Source organism: Palaemon carinicauda, chromosome 8, assembly GCF_036898095.1.
Source record: "Palaemon carinicauda isolate YSFRI2023 chromosome 8, ASM3689809v2, whole genome shotgun sequence".
NCBI classification, from domain to species: Eukaryota; Metazoa; Arthropoda; class Malacostraca; order Decapoda; family Palaemonidae; genus Palaemon; species Palaemon carinicauda.
In genome coordinates, this window is record NC_090732.1 from 2,018,289 (window position 1) to 2,043,288 (window position 25,000).

Here is a 25,000-nt window from a genome sequence, read left to right on the forward strand (position 1 = left end):
GTTTCTTTATACAGTTTGCCAGGTATACTTTCGCCCTGCATTTTTTTTATTTCTAAAAGTAATTTTTTCTTCTTATTGTGAAAGCCCGTTCATTTCTCACGTCAGGAAACGGAAAATTCACACTGCTTCACTTAGAATATAATTGGTAATCTAAGGAAACTGAAAAGAAAAAAAAATTTATTCGGAAGAAATTTCTCTCTACAGTTGTAGGCTATACTATAAATCTATATCCTTTTACAGGATGGATAGAAACCTTCTAATTCATCCTTCTTGTTCTTTGTTTGTAAAGTTATTCACACTGAATGAGATGAACATTTGACACCTAGTCAAAAATATGTTACAAAACGATAACATAAGAAATCTATCAAATCAGAATGCTTCACCATCCTTTGAGAAAGAATGACACAATTCAACTTCTTACATTTACTTTACACTAGCTTTTTTTCCTAAACAAGTGCTGCCTTACCTAAGTCATACAATTCAAATAAAATTCTGTCATGAAATGAGATGTATAGCCCAAGGACATAGCCTGCGTCCATCATCGGAAACATCAACCTCTTACGTTAGAAGCGAAACAGCAGCTGATTCTTGAAATTGCGCCGGGAGCAGGCAACAGATGGCGCTCACAACCCCACAGCTGTCACTTAATGCCTTAACATGCGACCGCACCAAACGTTCTTTGGGCAGTTCTCTGCGTTATACTCGTCTGTCTGGGAGCATTCACTTGTAGTTTATGGTATGTTGCTCTTCAAATTTAAGGACAGGGAAGAGAAAAAGAGCTGGAAGCAACAACGCTAAGAAGTATCTTAACGAATGCTCATGGTCCTTAAGATGTTGTACCCTGGGTTTGCATGAAAGACTTAAAGGTTTAAAGGCCGCTCATGAATGGCAGAGGCAAGGGACAGTGACATTGGCCTATCGAGCAGGACAATGCCCTAGAGACTGACTAGATATACGTATGATCAGCGCCCGAGCCTCTCTCCACCCAAGCTAGGACCAAGTAGGGCCACGCAATGGCTACTGATGACACAGCAGATAGAGCTATGGGTATCCCCAGACACCCCATCCTTACCTCACAAGGATGGTGAGGTTCCAGCGACCAACAAAACTAACGAGTCTGAGCAGGACTCGAACTGGTGTTCACCAGTCAGGGACGTTATCACATCGGCCAAAACAACCCTAAGAGCAGAGGAAAATAACTAAGAAATAGTTATACTCAAAGTACTTCTGCTGTTATTTCATATCCCAAGACAAAATGCACACTATTAAAAAAAAAAAAAAAAAAAAAGTAATTTCAATCGGAAATTCTTCGTAATAATATACTGTCCTCAGCCGTATTTCAGTAAAATACAGGCAACCGTAATTTGTACCCTACTTTGTTATTATCTTTTACGGGTTGGTGACCGTAATATCACTCCTTAACGTTAGTATATCCGTTTTTAAAACGGTAAATGTCTGGCAACATTTATTCCAGGTTTTTTACCGTTTTTTTTTTCGTTTTTTTTTTTTTTTTTACAAATTTTTAACCACAATTTATGCTTTTCAAAGTCCCAGTTTCTTTCTTTATTTCTTCCCTTCTTTTGTCATTTTTAGATTATATTGTCAAAATAATATCCTTCAACAATTTTCTTCGAAGTTTCTGTTTTTATTTTTTTTCACATAATAATTCGGTGAAAATCTGTCAGGAAGCGATGTATGAATAGATTTGAGTTTCTAAGACATTGTCATCCTAACCTATATGTAAAACGAAAGTCTAATATATATATATATATATATATATATATATATACATACATATATATATATATATATATATATATATATATATATATATATATATATATATATATATGCACACTGAAGGGAGATGCACTCCATCTAAGGTTATCACAAAAATTAGAAAATAGAAATAGATAAATTTCTGAGAACACTGGTGATAGAGAATACCCCAACACGTGAGATGCGTGTTTTCAAGGTAACACTTCATATAAAGGAATTTCATCATATGTTTATTTTATGCTCCTGTACATTAAATTTAATTATTGATCTCCTTTGCCTTAATATTATCTTAATCATCATCATCATCATCATCTACGCTCATTGACGTAATGTCGTCTCTATCTTGAGCTTTTAATTCAATACTTCTCTATTCATCATCATCTACTTCACGCTTCATTGTCCCCAGCCATGTAGGCCTGGGTCTTCCAACTCTTCTAGTGCCTTGTGGAGCCTAAGCCCAGCTTCGATATTTCAATATATAATATTCTTAAGGAAATAACTTCTTGATAGTAACGCTTAATTTTGAAATCAATTATCTTGAATGAAAACAAAGTAACCTGAGTGTTTATTACTTTGATAAAGTCTGGAAACAAGTAAAAACATTGCTAAATGATCTGGAGAGATAATAACTCCACCACAGAGCTCCTGGATATCTGGATACATTCTTACAAAAATTCCTTTTATTTTCAGAGAGAAATGCTTCTACTAACTTCCTTCTCTCTTTCAGTTTTAGACGTGCCAGAAAATGCAACAGGATTTCTGAAACTAGTCCAAAGTATTACCATACTCTCAAATATTTTTTCACACCTCTGAAACTCCTGTACTTTCTCCCAAAGCATCTTTTTTTTCTAAGTGAATTTCTCACTTGAAAATGTCGAACGAAAAATTGAAGAATTGAGATGAAAGTTCAGTGGTTTTCCAAAGACGTGACATTTCTTTTGGACTATAATTGAATGTAAATTCTTTCGGATGCTTCCTTGGATTTTACTTGAATGAAATTCTATCAAATACTTTTTTGGGGGATTATATATGAATAAAATTTTATCAGATACTCTTTTGGGGGATCATAAATGAATGATATCTTTTAATATAATTCTTTTTTGTTTATATGAATGAAGGAAATTCTCTCAGATACTTTTTGGAAGATTATAAATGAATGAAATTCTATCAGATACTTTTTTTGGGGGGATTGTAAATGAATGACAACTATCAGATACTTTTTAGGGTGAATTTAAAAAAACGAAGTTCTATCAAATTCATTCTTGGGGATTACAAATGAATGAAATTCTATCAGGTACTTTTTGGGGGGATTATAAATGAATGACATTTATCAGATACTTTTTAGGGTGAATTTAAACAAATGAAATTCTATCAAATTCATTGTTGGGGATTACAAATGAATGAAATTTTATCAAATACTTTTTGGAAGGATTATAAATGAATGACGTCTATCAAGTACTTTTTAGGGTGAATTTAAACAAATGAAGTTCTATCAAATTCATTCTTGGGGATTACAAATGAATGAAATTTTATCAAATACTTTTTGGAGGGATTATAAATGAATGACATCTATCAAGTACTTTTTAGGGTGAATTTAAACAAATGAAGTTCTATCAAATTCATTCTTGGGGATTAAAATGAATGAAATTCTATCAGATACTTTTTCGGGGGGATTATAAATGAATGAAATTTTATCATATAATATATTTTTGGTATTATAAATGAAGGAAATTCTATCAGATACTTTTTGGGAGTATTATTAATGAATGAAATTATATCAGATACTTTTTTGGGGCTATTAAAAATTAATAGAATTATATTAGATACTATATTTAGAATATAAATAAATGATAAACTATTAGATAAATATGACACAATTAACTGGATAGAGAAGGAGTGTGGGGCCTGAAAATGACCCAGAAGGGGGTGGGATTAAGAAATAATTCCTATGAATTGAGTTCTTAAGGAAGACCGAGGGAGATCTTTACTCCACCAACAAAGTTGGACGGAGGTTATGTTTTAACTCCTGTTTGTGTGTGTTTGTTTGTTTGTAAGTGTGTTTTTTTTCTTTTTGTGAAAAGCTTCCTGGCCACAATTTTAATCGTAGAGTAATGAAACTTGTACGGCTTAACTGTTATGTAAAAAACTGGAAATGATTTAATTTAAGAAGGTCAAGGTCAAAGTTCGAGGTCATAGTCAAACAAAATGTCCAATTCACGTAATTAGCCATAAGTTTGGACATCGTTATCACAGAGACTTCAAACTTGGTTTATATTTAAGTGTATGAAAATCCACGACAATTAATACATATTAAGGTCAAAGGGCAAGGTCGAGCAAAAGGTCGAGAAATAAGCTGCCACGGCGGAGGTCTGCGCTCTACTGAGAGCCGCTCTAGTTTTTTAATGTTATTACTAACCAGGAATACTTGTCCCCATTAATACATATCAAGGTCAAAGGTCAAGGTCAAAGTCGAGCAAAAGGTCGAGAAATAAGCTTCCACGGCGGAGGTCTGTGCTCTACTGAGTGCTCCTCTAGTTTGTTATTTCAATTACTAACCAGGATTTCTTTTCCTCCAGAAACAGAGGAGGACGAGAAGAAGACGGATGTGAGGTCGTCCTCGGAGGAGACGACGACAGGCGAAGGCGACAACATCGAGGAAGACATCTCTCAGGCGTCGTCCTCGGAGGGTACTTCTGAGAGTTTAGTCGAGGAGGTCGTGATCGATGGCAGAGCAGCCAAGTTCTTCCTGCGGGAAGTGAGTTTTGTTTTCCAACTTGAAGATTCTCAATAGAAATTTTGCAATAGCCTCTGTACCATGGTCTTTCAACTGTCTTGGGGTAGAGTTGTCTTGCTTGAGGGTACACTTGGGCACACTATTTTATCTCGTTTCTGTTCCTCTTGTTATCTTGAAGTTTATATATATATATATATATATATATATATATATATATATATATATACATAATATATATATATATATATATATATATACACATAATATATATATATATATATATATATATATATATATATATATCAATGTTATTATTCTTAAACATCTCTTGTAGTTGCTTTCCTTACTTCCTTTCCTCACTGGGATATTTTCCCTGTTGCAGCTCTTGGGCTTATAGCATCATGCCTTTCCAATTAGGGTTGTAGCTTAGCAAGTAATAATAATAATAATAATAATAATAATAATAATAATAAACGTTTCATGTCTACAACCTAAATTTTATGAGCACTTCATCACTCTTGTAATAGTGAATCTAATGATGAAATTCATGGAATTTGTAATAACCACCGGAATGTTGAATTCATGTATATTACTTTGGTCGCTGTAATCTCACCATCCTTGTGAGCTAAGGGTGGAGAGGGGGCTTGGGTGCTGATCATATGTATATATGGTCAGTCTCTAGGGCATTGTCCTGCTTGATAGGGCAATGTCACTGTCCCTTGCCTCTGCCACTCATGAGTGTCCTATAAACCTTTAGAATGGTACATTCAAAATTTACATTATATTTGATGAGAGGAACCTTAGATTTTAATATACTAATCTAAATATCTGTATCTAAAACTCATGACTTCACACCTCTTTAAAATCTTTTGTTCAGTTTTACTTATCTATCTATCTATTTCTAAAACTGCTGACTCCACATTTTTGTAAAATTCTTTGCAGGTACGTGACCTTGATGAAGACGAGGAAGAACTTGAAGCTGCTCTTGACCGATGGTTGGCAGAAGAAGATCGTGAGTACATAGAGGTCGAGGAGCCTGAAGAGCCAGTGGAAATGATTGACTCGTGGTGTCAAGTGAGTGTAAGATATCTTTCAGTTCAAAGAAAATTTGGAAACGTCCTTACCTGGTGATCTAACGGACTGGGGTTCGAGTGGATCTAAAGCTGGGTTAAACAGTTCATCGAACGTGGTTCGAAAGACAAGCGTTCGAGTGTGAGAGAGAACGGGGTATTTGGTTGTCGAACTCGTTCATCGAACGGTTCGAAGAAAGGCAGACGTAGCCGGACTTTTGTGGGCGGGGCTTCATTGTCCTCAAACCTTATGCATATGTGATTGATTCCACCTCTTCAAACCGTTTGACAAGCAGGTTCGACAACCCGGTTCCAGGAACAGATCAACCATGTAAACCCCTCTTAAGGCTTGATTGTTTATTGTAGTATCTGCAACCTCACCATCCTTGATAGTTAAGAATGTGAGTTCGGGGGAAACCTATAGTTCTACCTGCTGAGTCATCAGCAGCCATTTCCTGGTCCTCCCTGATCCTAGCTTGGGTGAAGATGGGGCTAGGAGGCTGTCCTGCTAGGACATTGTTACTGTCCTTTACCTCAGCCACTCATGAACGACCTTGAAACCTTTAAATGACTGAATCGTATATCGATCCAGTTATATTGTCAGTTACACAAATAGACAAAAGACTTCAAAGAGAACGGATAACAAATGTATTCTAAAAGGCGATATTTGACTAACTTGCTATTAATGACATTATCATAAAGCTGTGAACAATTTAAAGAATGATAATTGGGGTTTTTCGCGTTCAAAGGATATTTTTAATGCTTAACCAATTTAATTTTCTTTTGTATTATCACTTATTCTTCCCCATCCTTTAAAAAGTGAGAAGAAGAATTTTTTTTAAAGGTTTTCAATAACGGATAAATTAAACCCAATTTAGGCTTATGCTCAATACAAAATAGTTTGGCAATAAAACAATATAAATCTAATGCTGAATAATTCCTTTCTGTTAGTCATATTAAACTTTATTCCTTTTTGCTGTATTCATTCTTCATTTTTTTATCAAATCTATGAAAAAAGCAAAGCTAAACGCAGAACAAAATATCCACCTTAATTTTCTCTCTCGGTTTCATCTGCTCTTCTCTCTGCCATTTTGATGAGTGTATTTCCTTCGCTTAAAATGTATACCTGTTTTCAGCGAGCATGAGTGTTAGTCTAACTTCTAAGTGACTCTAACTTCTTGAGTCTCTGGGGAACCTTCATCACTTAACTTTTAGAAGAAAAACAGGTTTCCAGGCTGAAGTCTCCTAAATAATCAACGCTTTCCCTCCTCTTGAATGTTGTATAGCTTGAGAAAAATTCCCATTGAGACTTTGAAATGGATCCCTTGCAATATTGCAGAGATAAATAGATTCTATTCTCGTGTCATCCCACTGTCGAATGAAGGAGGAAGGTTATGTAGTTTTAGGATTAATCTACTTCCTTTTTAGATATTTTCAAGTGTTCTAACATAAGATTCATCTACTCCTAGGCTTTAAAGGAATTTCAGTACTGCTGAAGTTTTGTCAGAATTAAAAGCTTTCTCATAGTCTATAATTGCCATTCATAGCTTTTTGTCATATTATGTTGATTTTTCCGTTGGATTGTTAATTGTATTTTGGTTCAAGCGGAAGTTGTGTAGCTTGAGAAAATTAAAATTGAGACTTGGAAATGGATACATGCAATATTGCAGAGATAGATAGATTATATTCTCGTGTCATCCCACTGTCGAACTAAGGAGGAAGGTTATATAGTTTTAGGATTAATCTACTTCCTTTGTAGATATCTTCAAATCTTCTAACATAAGATTCATCTATTCATTGTCTTTAAAGGGCTTTCATTACTACTGAAGTTTTGACAGAATCAAAAGCTTTCTCAAAGTCTATAATTGCCATACATAGCTTTTGGTCATATTTTGTTGATTTTTTCGTTGGATTGTCAATTACTTGGAATGAAAAAATAACGTTCCAGCCAAGAGAACGTAGTATTTTGGTTCAAGCAAAAGTTGTGTAGCTTGAGAAAATTAAAATTGAGACTTGGAAATGGATACTTGCAATATTGCAGAGATAGATAGATTATATTCTCGTTCCATCCCACTGCCGAATGAAGGGGGAAGGTTATTTGATTTTAGGATTATACTACTTTCTTTGTAGATTTCTTCATGTGTTCTAACATAAGATTCATCTATTCATTGTCTTTAAAGGGCTTTCATTACTGCTGAAGTTTTGAGAGAATCAAAAGCTTTCTCGTAGTCCTTAAATGTCATACATTGTGATTTGTCATATTATGTAGATTTTTTAATTGGATTTTTAATTACGTGGGATGAATAGTTAACCTTGCAGCCCAAAGAACTTAGCATTTCTGTTCAAGTGGATAATGGTGATAAGCTATAAGCGAAAACAAATTAGGTAAGAGATTAAATTATAATCATGGAACAATCGGTAGTCCTCAGTCTTTTTGATAATCCTTTTGCAGTTTTATGATGTGAAAAAGTGACATGAACCCATTACATGCCTCAGTAGATGTTGGATTCAGGAACATGCGTTCAATACAATTACTCTCAATAAATACTTATCTGGAATTATGGCAAGTACATTACTCCAATGTTAAAAGAGTTGCTGTATCGCAGTTAATTTCCCCTTCTTATAACGAAATTCTAAATAATGAATTGAATTCATATTCAAATAGATGACAGCTGTGAAAAAAAAAATAGTTACATTGAACGCCCCCACAATAACATACCCTTCCCCCAAGAACAACGGAGCCTCTTTTTGTCCTTGATATTCGTAAAGAGTTGCTATATCACAATTAAGTTCCCATTTTCCTCACGAAATTTTAAATAATGAAATGACATTCGTATTCCAACACGACGACAGCTGCGAAAATGAACGCCCCCACAAAAACATAGCCTTCCCCCTAGAACAGCCGAGCCTCTTTTTGTCCTTGACATTCGTAGAGAGTTGGTATATCGTAGTTAAGTTCCCATTTTCCTTACGAAATTCTAAATAATGAAATGACATTCGTATTCCAATACGACGGCAGCTGCGAAAAAAATCAGCTACAATGAACGACTCCACAATATTAAAGCCTTTCTACCAAGAAGCGCCTAACCTTCTTGACATTCGTAAAGAGTTGCTGATATCGTAGTTAAATTTAACCTTTCTATTACGAAAATCTAAATAATGAAATGACATTCGAAATCCAGCAAAATGGCAGTTGTGAAAAAATCATCAACAATGAACGCCCCCACAATAACAAAGCCTTCCCCCAACAACAACCGAGCCTCTTTTTGTCCTTGACATTCGTAAAGAGTTGCTATATCGTAGTTGAATTTCACCTTTTCATTACGAAATTCTAAATAATGAAAAGACATTCGTATTCCAACACGACAACAGCTGCGAAAAAAATCAGCTACAATGAACGCCCCCTTCCAAGAAGCTCCCAGCCTCTTCTTATCCTTCTTGACATTCGCAGTGACATCGGAGTAACCGGAGGATATGATATATTATTCATTGAATCTCACCGACTCACTTGTGGTGTTGAATGAGCCGTATTGGGTTGCATAATGGGGACGGTGATGATTGAAAGGTTCCTCTGCTACTTCGTATTCAACTTTTCCACGCCCATTGAATCTCTTCATCTGTAACAAAAAGGAAATACTATTCCTCTAACCCAGGACCATTTGGTCTTGTGGAAGATGCCTGAATGGTAAAGAATTTATTTCTGATTTTGTTAGTTGTTATGAAAGTTATAGTTTTAGTAGAAAACTATAAAACGTGAATTAAATTATCATATATGCTATTAGAGAGAGAGAGAGAGAGAGAGAGAGAGAGAGAGAGAGAGAGAGAGAGAGAGAGAGAGATTTCTTTTAAAATTTGGTCGTATTATGGAATAATGTCTCCGAGAGAGAGAGAGAGAGAGAGAGAGAGAGAGAGAGAGAGAGAGAGAGAGAGAGAGATAATCAAAAGCAGTTTACACTTAGAAATTTCTTTAATTTTCATAATGACAGACCTCCATGAAATCAACATATTTGTCTATTACTTACTTATAATATCTTAATATTTTCTTTTTGAAATCCTACGATGATTTCAAAATCTAATATTTTACTTCTATTAAGTAATCTCTTTACGTCAATTCTCTATCTACTCTTCTGCCCCTAAGCCTCATGTGTATTATGAAATTCTACATTTATGTTTTATTTGTATCAACATATTACCTAATTGCATATTCGAATGAACATTTTCATCATACTATGGCTTTTAAAAAGATTTTTTTGTTTCCTTTAGTTGTTTTATCCTAAGGATACAAAAGTCTTGCACAATGTGTATGCCATAACTTATCCTCATATTTCATTATCAGTTGTGGTGGTTTAATCATCATTTTCTATCTTTTCTTATCTATTTAATTCAGCCTGCTATACTTTATCTTTGCCATACTATAAAAAGCATAGCATTCATGTCACAGTCTTCTTTAATAATAATCTACTTTCCTTTACTAACTACTAAATTCACTCCTTGAAGATTTTCATCACATAAAGGTAATTATTTTCTTTTCTCCTAAAGGTGACTGAAGAGGATATAGAGAGAACCTTAGCGGAGGCAGGTGTCCATTTCATGCCCTTTCTTCCTCACCGCCACCTGCTGCCTACCCTACAGGAGGAGCCTGCCGAGGCTACAGAGCATCCAGAAATACACCTACACGAGGAGGTAAGGAACTTATGCAAAGGGTGTGGATATTTAATTCACTTTATCCTAGCTTGCGGTGTATGTAAAGTCGACACAGAGATTCCGGGCGAAATAAGCTACACACCCTGATGACGTCATAATCAATCATGTGGACTCCCGCATTAATAGAGGTCACAACAAATTATGAGCCTCAAAGCCTGATGAAGTCATAACCAATCATGTAGGTTCCCGTATTAACAGTGGTCACAGCACATTATGAGCCCCACACCCTGATGACGTCATAACCAATCACGAGGTTTCGCGCATTAACAGCGGTTACAACACATATTGAGCCCCACACCCTGATGATGTAATTTACTATATCTTAGCTTGTGGTGCATGTAAAGTCCACAGAGATTCCGGGCGAAATAACCAATACACCCTAATAACGTCACAACCAATCATGTGGGTTCCTACGCTAACAGCGGTCACAACCCATTATGAGGCCCACACCCTGATGACGTCATAACCAATCATGCCCATGGGCTCCAAAGTTAACAACAGTCAGAACACATTATGAGTTAGTATAGTCTGAAATTTGTAAAGGAATGTCTTGTGACCGCTGCTAACAGAGGAGACAATGTGATTGGCTATGACGTCATCAGGGGGTGAGGCTTATTTTGCTTGAAATCTTTGCGGTGACTTTAGTTGATTGGGACAGGCAAAAACATTCCCATTACTTGTCAATTTGATTTTCTTTATGGGGAAAATGTTGTTTATCTTTTTCTGAAGTACATTACGATGATATAATGCTAGCTTTACGATTCACGAAATATTAATTAGTGTTACCTTGACAGGAGTGAAGTCTGTTTGGAAGCAAATACAGGGTTAAGACTCATGTGTTAAGCTAAGGTATAATGGGGTGTCACAGTAGACGTTTCAATACCGTTGATAGCGATAACGATAGTGATAAAAATAGAAATTAATTGTAAGAGATATAGTGATGAGAAAACGATCAATGATAAGCATAAAAGGGTGCTAAAAAGATATATGTCTATGCACTAGGGATATGAAGCCTTGGGAATCTTTTTACCAGATAGAATACTACTTGCCTTTAGCAGTTACAGAGTTTATTTCCTAATTTCTACAGTTTCCATTACATTCAAACCTATGATTTTATGTGTGCATAAAAATGCCCAAATAAAATTGGCGTACTGATGGCAACAGATTTGGTGCTCCAAATAGGTCATTACTATAATTTTAAAATATATAACTTGAAGATCTATGTAGAATAAAAAAAAAAACAATCCTTGTAAACAGACAGACACCTATAATTACATCGTATTCACGAACATAAAGAAATCTTCTGTTCGTGTAACATTTTATTGTTTTGGTACTGCAAGTAGGGCATTACCATCATTTGAAAATATATAACTTAAAGATCTATACTGTATAAAAAAAGTAATCCTTGGAAGCAGAAAAACGCCTATAATTCCATCTTATCCACAAACCTGAAGAAACATTAAGCAATCTTTGTAAACAGACAAACACCTATTATTCCATCTTATCCACAAACATAGAGAAATCTTCTATTCATGTAACATTTTGTTGTTTTGGTACTGCAAGTAGGACAATACCATCATTTGAAAATGTATAACTTAGAGATCTATGTTGAATGAAAAACAAGCAATCCTTGTAAACAGATAAACTCCTATAATTCTATCTTATCCACGAACATAGAAAAACCTTCTATTCTTGTAATATTTTTATTGTTTTATCTCCGAACGTTAGGTTCCTCTGAGGACGCAGTCAGAAGTGATGTCAGAGGACCCTTTCCACGCACTCAAGATGGCAGGGGAACTCGAGGGAGGTTCTCCGAAATTTCTCGAAAAAAAGGTGAGTCAATTCTCGTCCCGATTCCCATCGAGAGTATTCTCTTAATGGGTGTTTTTAATAATTATCTCATCCTTTTCTTTTTGGATAGTTTTGATAACCTTATGCTTTTGTTTTTTAATAGTTTTAATAACCTTAGGCTATTTTTTAATAGTTTTAATAACCTTTTCATGATTTTTTTGTGTGGATAGTTTTAATAACCTTATGCATTTGAATTTTAGATAGTTTTAATAACCTCATACTTTTATTTTTGGATAGTTTTAATAACTTCGTGTTTTTGTTTTTTGATAGTTTTTATAACCTTATATTTTTTTTAATAGTTTTAATAAACTTTTCAAGCTTTTGTTTTCGGATAGTGTTAATAACATTCTTATGGTTTTGTTTTGAATAGTTTTAATAACCTTCTTATGCTTTTGTTTTTGAATAGTTTTAATAACCTTTTCATCGCTTTCTTTTTGGATAATGCTGGTCCCCCAATGATCAAACCAGATGTACAGCGGTCTATTATAATTGGTACCATGCACTAATTCTAGCTATATCTTTTTTTAAGTAATTAAGAAACCACAAGCAGTTATCTAGGAGAATGTAAAGAGAGTAGCATCATCTGGGGTAGGTTGCCTGATGCGCCTTCTCCAATGCCTTCCATCAAAGCCATCCTCTTCCACCAGACCTCATCTTTCCATGTCATTCTTCACCTTATCTCGCCATCTAATTCTCGGCCTCCATCTCAATCTTCTCCCCCTAAGAGGTTCCTCTAAGCCCTCCTCACTCCCTCCCTCACCACATGCCCACACCATCTCAGTTGTGACACTCTTATAACCTTTTTAATCTTCACTATGCCTGCCATTCTTTTTATTTCATCATTTTCCATTCTTTTAAGCTGTGATATTTCCATATTCCACCTCATCATTCTCATCTATGTTCCCTCAAGCTTTGCTTCCTCTTTTTTTTCTTAGATCCCACGTTATGAATGTGCTGTAGATCTTGAATTTTAGCTTGATTAGCATTTTATCACATACCACTTATGGTACCTATACCCACTTCCTCCCAAGCTGCTTACTTCACATACAACATGGGATTCCAAAAGATTTTCTCTCGTAGAATGTAATATTTTCAATAACTATGCATAAAATAAAGGAAAACGTTTTTATGCATTTAACTTTAAATTAAACCTACACCTTTAACCATATGCCCCTTTTGTTTTATTCCTCTTCAAATAGGAAGGTGATCCAGTTGAAGAATTCAAAGGAAGCTCACGTTACCAGCAGATGATAAAGGACCCAAACTTCACCGCCAAAACCCACTACTTTGCCAAGAGACTAGAAGAGCTTCAGCAACTTCACGAATTCTACAGGAATCTTGCCAAACAAGCACCGAGAGGGAGAAACTCCCTTCACTCTCCTTCAGCACCACAAGAACCTCAAGAGCTGAGCGAGGATGATTCAAGCATTTCTGAAGGAGGAGAGGAACCCGACCACAAGGTTTTACCACAACCATTTTTTAGCCAAGAAGGTGCCATTACTAGTCTGAAATTAGGAAGCGAATACGAATTTAACTGGAAGTCACTTTTGCCAGAAGAAATTGATGTTCAAAGCGAAGCAAATGAAGAGAAGACTGAAGGTGAGGATACAGCCTCTGAGGTCTCAAAAGATGTCAACGATCCACTCTACGATATTCAGAGTGACATCATGCCTTACTTGCCTAGTAATTACGTTAGCCTAACGACTCTATCGGCACTTAGACAACCCGATGGGGCTTCCAACCCAAATCTTAATGGAGAGTTGTCCCACACTGAGCCAAAGGCCGTGGTAGCTCCCCCAGAGGAGGGAGCAACTACACTGGCAGCAACAGCTCTACAAGAAAGACTACCGGGAAACGGCGCCTCTTTATCCGACGACGAGAGCAATGTAAAACAGGTCAAAGTGAAGAAGGAAAAGAGAAAGAAAAAGCTGGGACTGTTGTCTAAGTCGAGCAAATCTTGTGCCTATAAAGATGAAGCTGATGCAGACGAGAACTCAACCTCGAGTAAACTCAGCTGGAGTCGTTTTTTTGGAAGTCCAAAACACAAAAACTCTTCGAAGGACGCTGCCAAGAAGAGTGGAAAATCTTCTTCCAAATCCAGCACCAAGTCCCCGACATCATCGAATAAGAACTCCGAAAAAAGCGACAAGAAGTCCCAGAGGGAAAAGGAGCGATCGAAAGACTCCAAGAATAACAAAGAAGGGAAAGTAGGCTATCCCCAGGAGATGCACACCAACATAGATCCCAGCAAACAAGCGGACAATAAGACGGCTAAGTCCTTTCAAAAGCTGGACTCAGAGCGGTCAAATGGTAGTCTAAAGAACAAATCCCCTGCCAGAAAGAGTTCCGAAGGAAGGAGCACCAGAAGTGGCCGAAGAGAGAGTAGAGAACAAACACAGCAGTGCCAACAGCCCCTCCAGCAGCAGCAGCAGCAACAACAACAGCAACAACAGCAACAGCAACAACAACAGCAGGCTCAAAGATATCAGGGATTCCATTGGGACTCGCCTCTTCCCCCATTCCTTCCTGTATCCACAGCTTCCATACACCCGGGATACGACTCAGGGGCAGACTCGGGCGTAGGACTCAAGGTGAGTTACATGCGTGAGCTATTGGGATTATTTTCGTGAAGGGAAACATTTTTTTTTCTTTTGCTTTGATTGTTCATTAATCTCTTTCCATTCTTGATATAATCAATTGTAATGATATGTAAAGCTACTGCAAGTGTAAAATTACCGTACCTATAAGTTTATATAGAAACACTTAAGGACTATTTTACACGTACAATAATATATATAAATATATCCATAATCATACATTTAATATGTACACATTCATATAGGTATATATATACACACAGACATATATATATATATATATATATATATATATATATACATATATATATATATATATATATATATATATATATATATATTGTATATATATATATATATATATTATATATATATATAAATATATATGTATATATATAATATACATATACATATATATGAATATATATGTATATATATGTATATATATAAGCATGTGAATTATATACATATATGTATATAATGCATATGCTTACTTATATATATATATATATATATATATATATATATATATATATATATATATATATATATAAAACAGTTTATATCATAATGAAATTTTAAGAACTGAAAGGGTTGCCGCTAATATCTTAATCCTTAAAATCTGCCCCATTTGAAGTAAATCTTCTTACAATAACTTGCTCATCAATTTATGGTTATTGGAAACAGATTTGGTGTTCCTAGTGGGATTTCCCTCGTATTTGAGAATACATAACTTAGAGACCTACGCTGAATAAGGAAAAAAAAGTAAACCTTATACTACCATTATTAATTTTAATATGGCTGTGTAAAGATAATTATTGGTTATAGATAAAAGTGTGTTTTTTCTTTTCATACAATTTGTGAAGGGATGTAACTGGTGTTTTCACAAGTAATTTGAAAGTAAACAGAAAAGTTAGCATCAGAGACCTACGCAGAATGAGAAAAAAAGTAACCTTTTTACTGTCGTTATTAATTCTAATATGGCTGTGTAAAGACAATTATTGGTTATAGATAAGTGTGTTTTTTTTTCTTTTCATACAATTTGTAAAGGGACGTAACTGGTGTTTTCATATGCAATTTGAAAGTAAACAGAAGAGTTAGCTTCAGAGACCTACGCTGAATAAGAAAAAAAGTAAACCTTATACTACCATTATTAATTCTAATATGGCTGTGTAAAGACAATTTTTGGCTAAAGAGAAAAGTGTGTTTTTTTTCTTTTCATACAATTTGTGAAGGGAGTATTTGAGATTACATAACTTTGAGACCTACGCTGAATAAGAAAAAAAGTAAACCTTATATAACCGTTATTAATTGTAATATGGCTGTTTAAAGACAATTATTGGTTGCAGAGAAAAGTGTGCTTTAACTTTTCATACAATTTGTTAAGGGGTGTAACTGGTGTTTTCACGTGTAATTTGAAAGTAAACAGAAGAGTTAGCTTCATCAAAATATATATATATATATATTTTTTAATTTCTTTTCCTAGATTGTTTATGTATATCAATAGTTTATATAGGACATATCTGTTTTGACGTTGTTACTGTTTTTAGAATGATTTATTGTTAATTTGTTCTCATCATTTATTTATTTCCTCTTTTCCTTTCCTCACTGGGCTATTTTTCCCCATTGGAGCCCTTGGGCTTATAGCATCTTACTTTTCCAACTAGGCTTGTAGCTTGGCTATTAATAATAATAATGATAATAATAATAATAATAATAATAATAATAATAATAGTCTTATGATTCATCATCATCATCTCCTCCTACGCCTATTAACGCAAGAGGCCTCAGTTTTATGACTAGTGCGTTAACCAAAAATGCAATGTAGTATACTATGTGATGATAAAAGTTTCAGATAAAGAATAGTACAACTGAAATGATTGAAAATATATATTTTGATTGTCAATATTCATAATATTTCTATCACGTAATAATCAGCACGGATTTCTTCGTTTATACCATTGTTAGCAATTAGATTAATTCATATCACTATTTATTTAACCCTCAATAGAGAAATCATAGATTAGTATGATATAGATATTACTAATTAATGTTTATACAAAAATAGATGGGTATAGCATTTTAATTTTTTGAAAATTAATAGGCTAACTTTTGGTTTGTTTTATATATATACATATATATATATATATATATATATATATATATATATATATATATATATATATATATGACAGCAAGCCGGGAGGAAAAAGGAAACGAAGATTGGACAAGCGCTTTCGTGTTATTATTACACCTCTTCACGGTCTTAAGACCGTGAAGAGGTGTAATAATAACACGAAAGCGCTTGTCCAATCTTCGTTTCCTTTTTCCTCCCGGCTTGCTGTCACCTTGAGACATCGCATGTTCCAGCGATTTGTCATTAATATATATATATATATATATATATATATATATATATATATTTTATATATATATATATATATATATATATATATATATATATATATATATATATATATATATATATATATATATGAGATCTAAACATCATTTAGAGTAATTACAGGAATTAAAACACATATAGGAACAGATAATTCTATCAGGCACCAGCGATTGCTAACGTTCCAAATGAGAGAACTTTTTTAGACCTCACAACTTACAGGCTCATATACTTGGAAGTTTCTAGCTGAAACCAATGTCTGCTTGACAACGATTGTGAGATATAGGACACCCAACCTGTCTGCTAAATAACAGACTATGTGAATACAATCTAAGTGTGGGTAGCTAAAAGAATGTCCATAGCTTTTATCTGCTGCTTTAGTCAAATTTCTTTTTATGTTAATTTTGAGGGATGCTATCACAAACAGAAGTTTAGAATTAAATATCAAGTTATGAATAAATGAGTATATTTTACATATTAAAGTTTTATTCTGAGTTTGGGATATTAACAGAAGCACGATTGCCAAACTGTACAGCTGATGATTTTGTGAGGTACCATGGCTGTCGAGTAAAATATTTTACCTAAATGGGGCTTCACCTACACATGAACACTGATAAAACATCTTATAAACCAACAATTATATTCTAATAGCACTCTTGTTTCTGTTAATAGCCTAAACTCAGAATAAAACTTTCGCATGTAAATTTACTCATAACTTGATATTTGTTTGTAAACCCATGATGTGATGGCATTCTTCAAAATTATTCATAATAAGAAGGTTTGAAAAACAGGATGCTATAAGTCCAAGGGCACCAACAAGGAAAAATAGCCCAGTAAGAAAAGAAAACAAGGAAATAGATAAACAAGAGAAATAATGAACAATTAAGATATAATATGAAATATTGAATATAAGAATACCCTTTGACTATAGTTCTCATTTTTCCCACAATTTTTCTCCTTAGGTGATTCCCCGCGCTCGGAGATCAAGGGGAGAGAGCCGTCATGGGGAAAGTTCAGGATATGAATCAGTCATCAGGGACTCTGAATGCTCTTCCTTCGGGTCTTCGCAGGACTCTGGCCTAGATGATGATGGCTTGAAAGGAAAGACAGGAGGAGGCAAAGGTAAGGAAAGTTTCTTAATGGATATTGAAGAAAATAGTTTGGATTTTAGATCAGTTCTCCTTATAGAACTTGTAATAATATATAATGGTCTCTCTTGGAACGCAATGTCGTCTTCATGGTGTTCTCTTCCTCTTCTCTTAATGGATATTGAAGAGAATAGTTTGGATTTTAGATAAGTTCTCCTTATAGGACTTGTAATATTACATAATGGTCTGTCTTGGAACACAAAGTCGTAATACATAATGGTCTGTCTTGGAACATAAAGTCGTCTTCATGATGTTCCCTTCCTCTTCTCTTAATAGATATTGTAGAAAATAGTTTGGATTTCAGATCAGTTCTCCTTATAGAACTTGTAATAATGAATAATGGTCTGTCTTGGAACGCAATGTCGTCTTCATGATGTTCTCTTCCTCTTCTCTTTTTTCTGTAAGGTAGTGAAAACCTAAGTGGAGACAAAGGTAAAGATAAGAAGCAGCAATATGCTAAGATCCCCGAGCTTCGAGCCAAAGACTTCCAACAGCAACAGCAGATTTACTCTTCAATAACCACTTCTCCTCACTCTAAGACTCTAACAACAGCACCATCCTCAGGATCGCCCTTAATGTCCCAAATCAAACCAAAATCTCCCCCAACCGCTCATGGAGGTTCACATCATGGCGGGCGACCTCCTCCTCACTCTTCCACAAAGGTGAATGTCGATGAATTCGATGAAGAAGACGTGGCCAGATATGAGAGTCACAAGACGGAAGAGGATATAGCCAAGTGTCGTAGAACCCAGGAGAAAATCAGGGCTCTCCGAGAAAAGCAAGATCAGCTGAAGCGGGAATTAGAGGCCGCCAAAGGAAGACTCAACATCGACAAGTCCAGGTGGAGCTTCGAGTGTAAGACAATTCATTGATATGTTGTGTTACCGTACTGCTGAAGAACCGCTTACTGCCATTCCCAAACCTTTTCCTTTTGTTGAAATCTTACGCTTGGTTGTACCACCAGATTCTCTTATTCCAATTATTATTTTGACCACATCCATGAATGAGACAAAAATTGACTAAAAGCATAAACTTTTAATTAGTTGGCATTTACCCTATCAGCATTGTTCAAACGCGGCCTCACAGCTTCGGATGACACAGTAAATTAATGTTAATTATCTTATGTTCCATTATTTTTACCCTATGCTACATGCTAAGTGTTCACTTATTCTTCTGCTTTTGAATGATGCAACTGCAAGCACGTTAAATCTTTAGTAACAATCATTGGAGTAATAAAGCTTTCCAACACTTATAAGCATCTTCAGTTCAGCTTGTCAGAAAATAAGTAACACTTATCGCTTTTTAATTAAGAATTATATTATCTCCTTTTACTAATCCACTGTAAATATTAACTGATATGTATATAGTCCTGTAAATAAGATTAAATAGTATTAGTTATATATTTATATAAATCCTAAATAGTTAATGGTAGTCATAGAGATGCGAGAAATATTTAGCAAAAGGTAAGGAGGTATATCTTGCTTTTATGGATCTGGAGAAAGCTTATGATAGAGTTACTAGAGATGCGATGTGGAATGCGATGAGGTTATATGGAATTGGTGGAAGCAGTGTATATATAAACATTCATAGGCAGTAAAGCGTGTGTTAACATAAGGAATGAAGTGAGTGAGTGGTTTCCAATGAGAGTAGGGCTGAGACAAGGATATGTGATGTTCAATTTGTTTGTTGGTGGAGCTGTAAGAGAGGTGAATGCTGGAATGCTTAGTCGATGACTGAAACCGATAGATGAGAGTGATCATGAGTTGGAAGTGAATCAGTCGTTGTTTGCAAAAGATTCTGTGTTGGTTGCAGACTCAAAAGATAAGCTGTGCCAATTAGGGATAGTTTGGAAGGGTTTGTCTGAGGAGGAAATTACGAGTTAATGTGGGTAAGAGTAATGTTATGAGGTGCAGAAGAATGGAGAGGGGTGCTAGATTGAATGCCATGTTGAATGGTGAGTTACTTGGGGAAGTCGATCAGATTAAGTACTTGGGTTCTGTTGTTGCTGCAAATGGCATAATGGAAGCAGATATACATCGGAAAGTGAATGAAGGACATAAAGTGTTGGGGCCAGTGAAGGGGTGGTAAAGAATACAGGGTTAGAAAGTTATGTAACGAGAGTTCTGTACGAGGAAGTGGTTGCACCAATTTTGATGTATGGCTTGGAGTTGTGGGGAATAAAAGTGACGGAAACACAGAAACTTAATGGGTTTGAGTGGAAGTAATTGAAGAGTATAGCTGGATGGAGTTAGGAACGAAGTTGTAGGAGTGAGAACGGGTGTGAGGAATAAATTAGCAGCTATATTGGATATAAATGTGTTGAGATGGTTTGGCCATGTAAAGAGGATGGAGAGTGGTCATCTGCTGAAGAAGGTTGTGAATGCAAAAGTTGATGGGAGCAGTGGAGAGGAAGACCAAGTTTTGCGTGGATGGATGGAGTGAATAAAGCCCTTGGTGACAGGAGGATAGATGTGAGGGAGGCAAGAGAGCGTGCTAGGAATAGAAATGAATGGCGAGTGATTGCGACTCAGTTCCGATAGGCCCTGCTGCTTCCTCGAGTCATCCTTGTTGACCGCTGAGGCAGTGACAGTAGGGGATTCAGCATATGAAGCTTCATTTGTGGTGGAAGACGGGGGAGGGTGGGCTCTGGAACCCTAGCAGTACCAACCAATCTCGGCTGAGTGAGGGACTCAGGCAAGGAGAAAAGGGGAAAAGCCATCCTATTTTGCTTCTTTTTGGATGTCAAGTACCTCCTGAAATTGGGGGAAGTTCCATGGTGATGATGATGATGATGATGATGATGATGATGAAGATGATGCTGCTGCTGATGATGATGATGATTCTAAACTAAGCACTTTTGCAAAAGATAAGTACGGTAACCCTTTAATGGATTATCAACTCACAAATTTGAGAAAACTAATTAAAAAAGTTTCAGTCAAAATTTCAGAATGCAAAAATGCAAACGAATTAAGAGAATATACTTGCATAATTATCCCCCTGAAAATACGGATACATCAATAAAAAAAGTACAGTTTTGTATTCCTCCAAGTAAAATTATCTCTAATCTTATATAATTACACTGCAGTATCTCGATAAACTTTATTACATAAGAATGAGCAAATATAACAACTTATCGTTGAAAAACGTAAAAAAACACCTTTCTTTTTAATGTTCTCAGGAATCATTTTCGGTAATTACAATGTAATTGGGGATCGTAATATACAGTAATTGCTTCGCCAGTAGTCTAAATAGCTTTCTTACAAAATATGCAACAAATAACCGTAATGGGGCTCGTTATGTGGTGTGTATTTTAAGGAATCCTTTATGACCTTTAAGGCAATTGTACGATGAGATTCCAGGAGACTACGCGCATCTTATTTTTTCAGGGATTTTATTGAATCTCGTAAAAATTTTACAATGAGCTCGTTTTGAATCCTGTCCTCAATGGGGTCGTCGTTTCTTTTTGCCTACTACGGCTATGCTCTTCCAGATTAACACTTAGAGTTTTAAAATACAAATGTATTTCAAGTTACAAAATCAATGTTTCTTTTTGCGTACTTAAGCTATGCTCTTCCAGGTTATCATTTATAGAGTTTTAAAATACAAGAGTATTTCAAGTTACAAAATCGATGTTTCTTTTTGCGTACTAAAGCTATTCCCTTCCAGGTTATCACTTATAGAGTTTTAAAATACAAATGTATTTCAAGTTACAAAATCGATGTTTCTTTTTTGCGTACTAAAGCTGTGATCGGTCTTCCAGATTATCACATTGATTTTTAAAAGACAAAAGCATTTCAAGTTACAAACACTGGATGCGTTTACCTTATTCGAAATATGTCTGAGGAAAACATAGATATGAGAATGAATGGTAGAATGACACGAGTCTGAATTTTAAATTATATATATCTCCACCCCAACCCCGTAAAAAAAAAAAAAAAAAAAAAAAAAAAAGTGAGAAATCGTAATTGGTCTTATATATCAAACAAATAAAGCTAGGGACCTAACGATGAGAAAATGAAATATATAATGAAAGGAAACAAGAAGACAAACGGCTCGAAACCTGGTTATCAGAAATCTTTTCTTTCACTGCCAGGCTCCAAAAAAATGGGCGTAATCATTGTAGAAAATGATGGAATTTTCTCCTCCAAAAAAGTTCCGGTGATGAATTTCTGGAGAAAGAGGGTATGATTGAGGTACCAGGGACGGGTCCAGGGGTCCCGGGATGGGCTCCAGGCCTGCAGCTAATAAGGATTTGGGGGGAATGAAAGGTTTGTGAAAGAGAATGCTTCACTGATTTTTGCTTGATTCGTGTTGCTCCGAATTTTTTTCGTAATGAAGCCCGCATCAAAAGTCTTTTTTTGTTTCAATTCAAGAAATACTCTAACACAAGTTTTACAGAATAATGAATTGTCTACACGTGTCAGATATTTACACTGTTAAAAAATACGTAATTTCAATCGGAAATTCTCCATGAAAATATACTGTTCTCAACTGTATTTCAGTAAAATACAGGCGATCGTATTTATCTTTTAAGGGTTGGTGATCGTAATATCACTCCTTAATGTCAATATATCCATTTTTGAATCAGTAAATATGTGGCAACATTTATTCCAGGAACTCTACCGTTTTTAAGGCAGATTTTTAACAGTGTACGCTGATCATGGTATCGTGTATTATCAAGACCATTTCTCCGTTATCAATACTATTCTTAAGATATTGTTCTACTAGATACGATGGATAATAAACTTTCATAAGAATGAAAAGGTAGTGTATAAATTTGGGTAAATTTTCCTTTTCCTGGTAAATTTTTTATAGATTTAGGTAAATTGGTGATGAGAAGACTGGAAAATCTTATTTTGTATTTTCCTGGTAAGTTTCTGCTCTCTAGGTAAACATAAAAATTAGTCTCCACGATACAATGCTTTTCTTTAAATTCATATCATCGATAATCGTTTGTCAGAGATGAAAGTTGGATATAATTCTCGATGATTTATCAAAGAGAAATGTATTTTTTTCTAGAATTTTTTAACATATATTCAAAAAAAAAAAAAAAAACAATTAAAGCCCCTTTTCCTTGGTCTGTGGGGCATTTTCTACTAGTTATTCACAATTTATAGTGATGTAAATTAATTCTTTTACGAGAATGATCTTAGTCGAGTTGATTTTTGTCTAAAGAAAATGAACGGTATTACACCAATAGTCAACACAGATTCCGGGTGAAATAAGGCCCACCTCCTGATGACGTCACAGCCAATCATGTTGTCTCCTGCAATAACAGTAGCCATAACACATCACCTTAAGGTGATAATAGATTAGTATAGTTATAAATTTGTAAGGGGACGTATTGTGACCGCTGCTAACGTGTGAAACAACGTAATTGGCTATGATATCATCAGGGGGTAGGTCTTGTTTCGCCTAGGATATTTACAGCGACTATAGTGCTTATTTGTTCTGTAAAGTCAAATCCCAAATATATCTTATAGTTATTCTCAAGAATTGAACCATGGGCCTTAAACAGTGAAGCTGTTTGAGGTTGGATTTGGTTCCCGCATTTGATTTTTTTTCTATTTGATCTTTTTCAGTACACGTTGAAGAATGCATGACCTGGAGAGATGATGGCTATGTTGAAGCTCTCCAGCAGGAGACCATAATTTTGGCAAAGAGAGTTATGGCGGCCAGAAGTAGGTTACTGTACTCCACGTGCTTCGACGCGGCGGCGGCTCTTCAAGACAAGGACTATACTGAAGGAGGCGCTGCGGCTATCGACCCCGAGCGATTTATCATTTGTGAAGGCACCCTTTTAGAGGAGAACGAAACCAAAGAAGCTGTATCTCTGAACAGAGAAGAAAGTCCTTCCTTTGAGAGCAGCGGCTGTTCCTTCCTTCTCGGACTTAGTGAGAGGGCATCGTCTCGCCAAGATACACAAGGAGGGTCCGGATATTCCAATCAGAGATCGGGAATTTGCAGGGGACACTCTGAATCGTCACTGGCTGTGAATTCGAACGAAGCAAAGACATTAAAGGAAAATACAGGACAGAAAACAAAAGAGCGACGGGTATCTATGAGCGGCAGTGCTGACGATTTCGATATCGAGGACTGGAAGAAACTGAAGGAGTCTTTCATTCTCTGACTAAAGATCATATCTTGGGACTTCTGTCTCCTTGAAACTTTCATTTCTGTCGAAGATTCCTCTGTGGGTTTCATCGTTTCAATATCTGTAAATAGCGATTCATGTAAATATATTTTCTAACAGTCTGGCATACGCTTCCTAGCGACTTTGTCGCGACTATGTCATCAGCAAAGCTCATGGACTGATAAAGGATAACTTCTTAATCAATTCCATTCTCTGGGATTATTCATTATCATCCCGAGCCATTCTGGCTCAGCTCATGCCTCAAAATATGTAGAAGAAATAGCTGTTCCCACTCCAATTTGTACAGTATTATGAAAGACTATGCTTGGAGTGAACGCGAGAACAGAGTTTATTCCGTTTTCTGGATATGTGTATAATTTGTATATTGATATGACTTTCTTTTGATTCTAAATGGTCAGGTTATATGCCATATTTCTTTCAAAACTCCAAACGCCAAAATATAATTTACGACCGTTTTGTATATAGAAGAAACGCCGAATATGATGTGTCAAAAGACTAAAGTGTGGGACATGATAGTTATTACAAGAAATAACAAAACAGTATTGCTTCTCCCCACAGAAGT

At 35.4% G+C, this 25,000-nt stretch overlaps 1 protein-coding gene across 1 annotated transcript in view; it reads left to right on the forward strand.

The window, feature by feature from the left end:
* The window catches only part of LOC137644770 (kinesin-like protein KIF26B), a 531,356-nt gene that overhangs the window by 505,284 nt on the left and 1,072 nt on the right, over nucleotides 1–25,000 (forward strand). The window contains exons 10-17 of the mRNA XM_068377666.1: nucleotides 4,356–4,534; nucleotides 5,456–5,587; nucleotides 10,123–10,266; nucleotides 12,016–12,120; nucleotides 13,338–14,729; nucleotides 18,099–18,258; nucleotides 18,690–19,139; nucleotides 23,867–25,000. The exon at nucleotides 23,867–25,000 is cut by the window's right edge and continues 1,072 nt beyond it. Coding sequence (XP_068233767.1) covers nucleotides 4,356–4,534; nucleotides 5,456–5,587; nucleotides 10,123–10,266; nucleotides 12,016–12,120; nucleotides 13,338–14,729; nucleotides 18,099–18,258; nucleotides 18,690–19,139; nucleotides 23,867–24,414 — 3,110 coding nt within the window. The 3' untranslated portion in view covers nucleotides 24,415–25,000. The remainder of the gene's footprint in view (nucleotides 1–4,355; nucleotides 4,535–5,455; nucleotides 5,588–10,122; nucleotides 10,267–12,015; nucleotides 12,121–13,337; nucleotides 14,730–18,098; nucleotides 18,259–18,689; nucleotides 19,140–23,866) is intronic.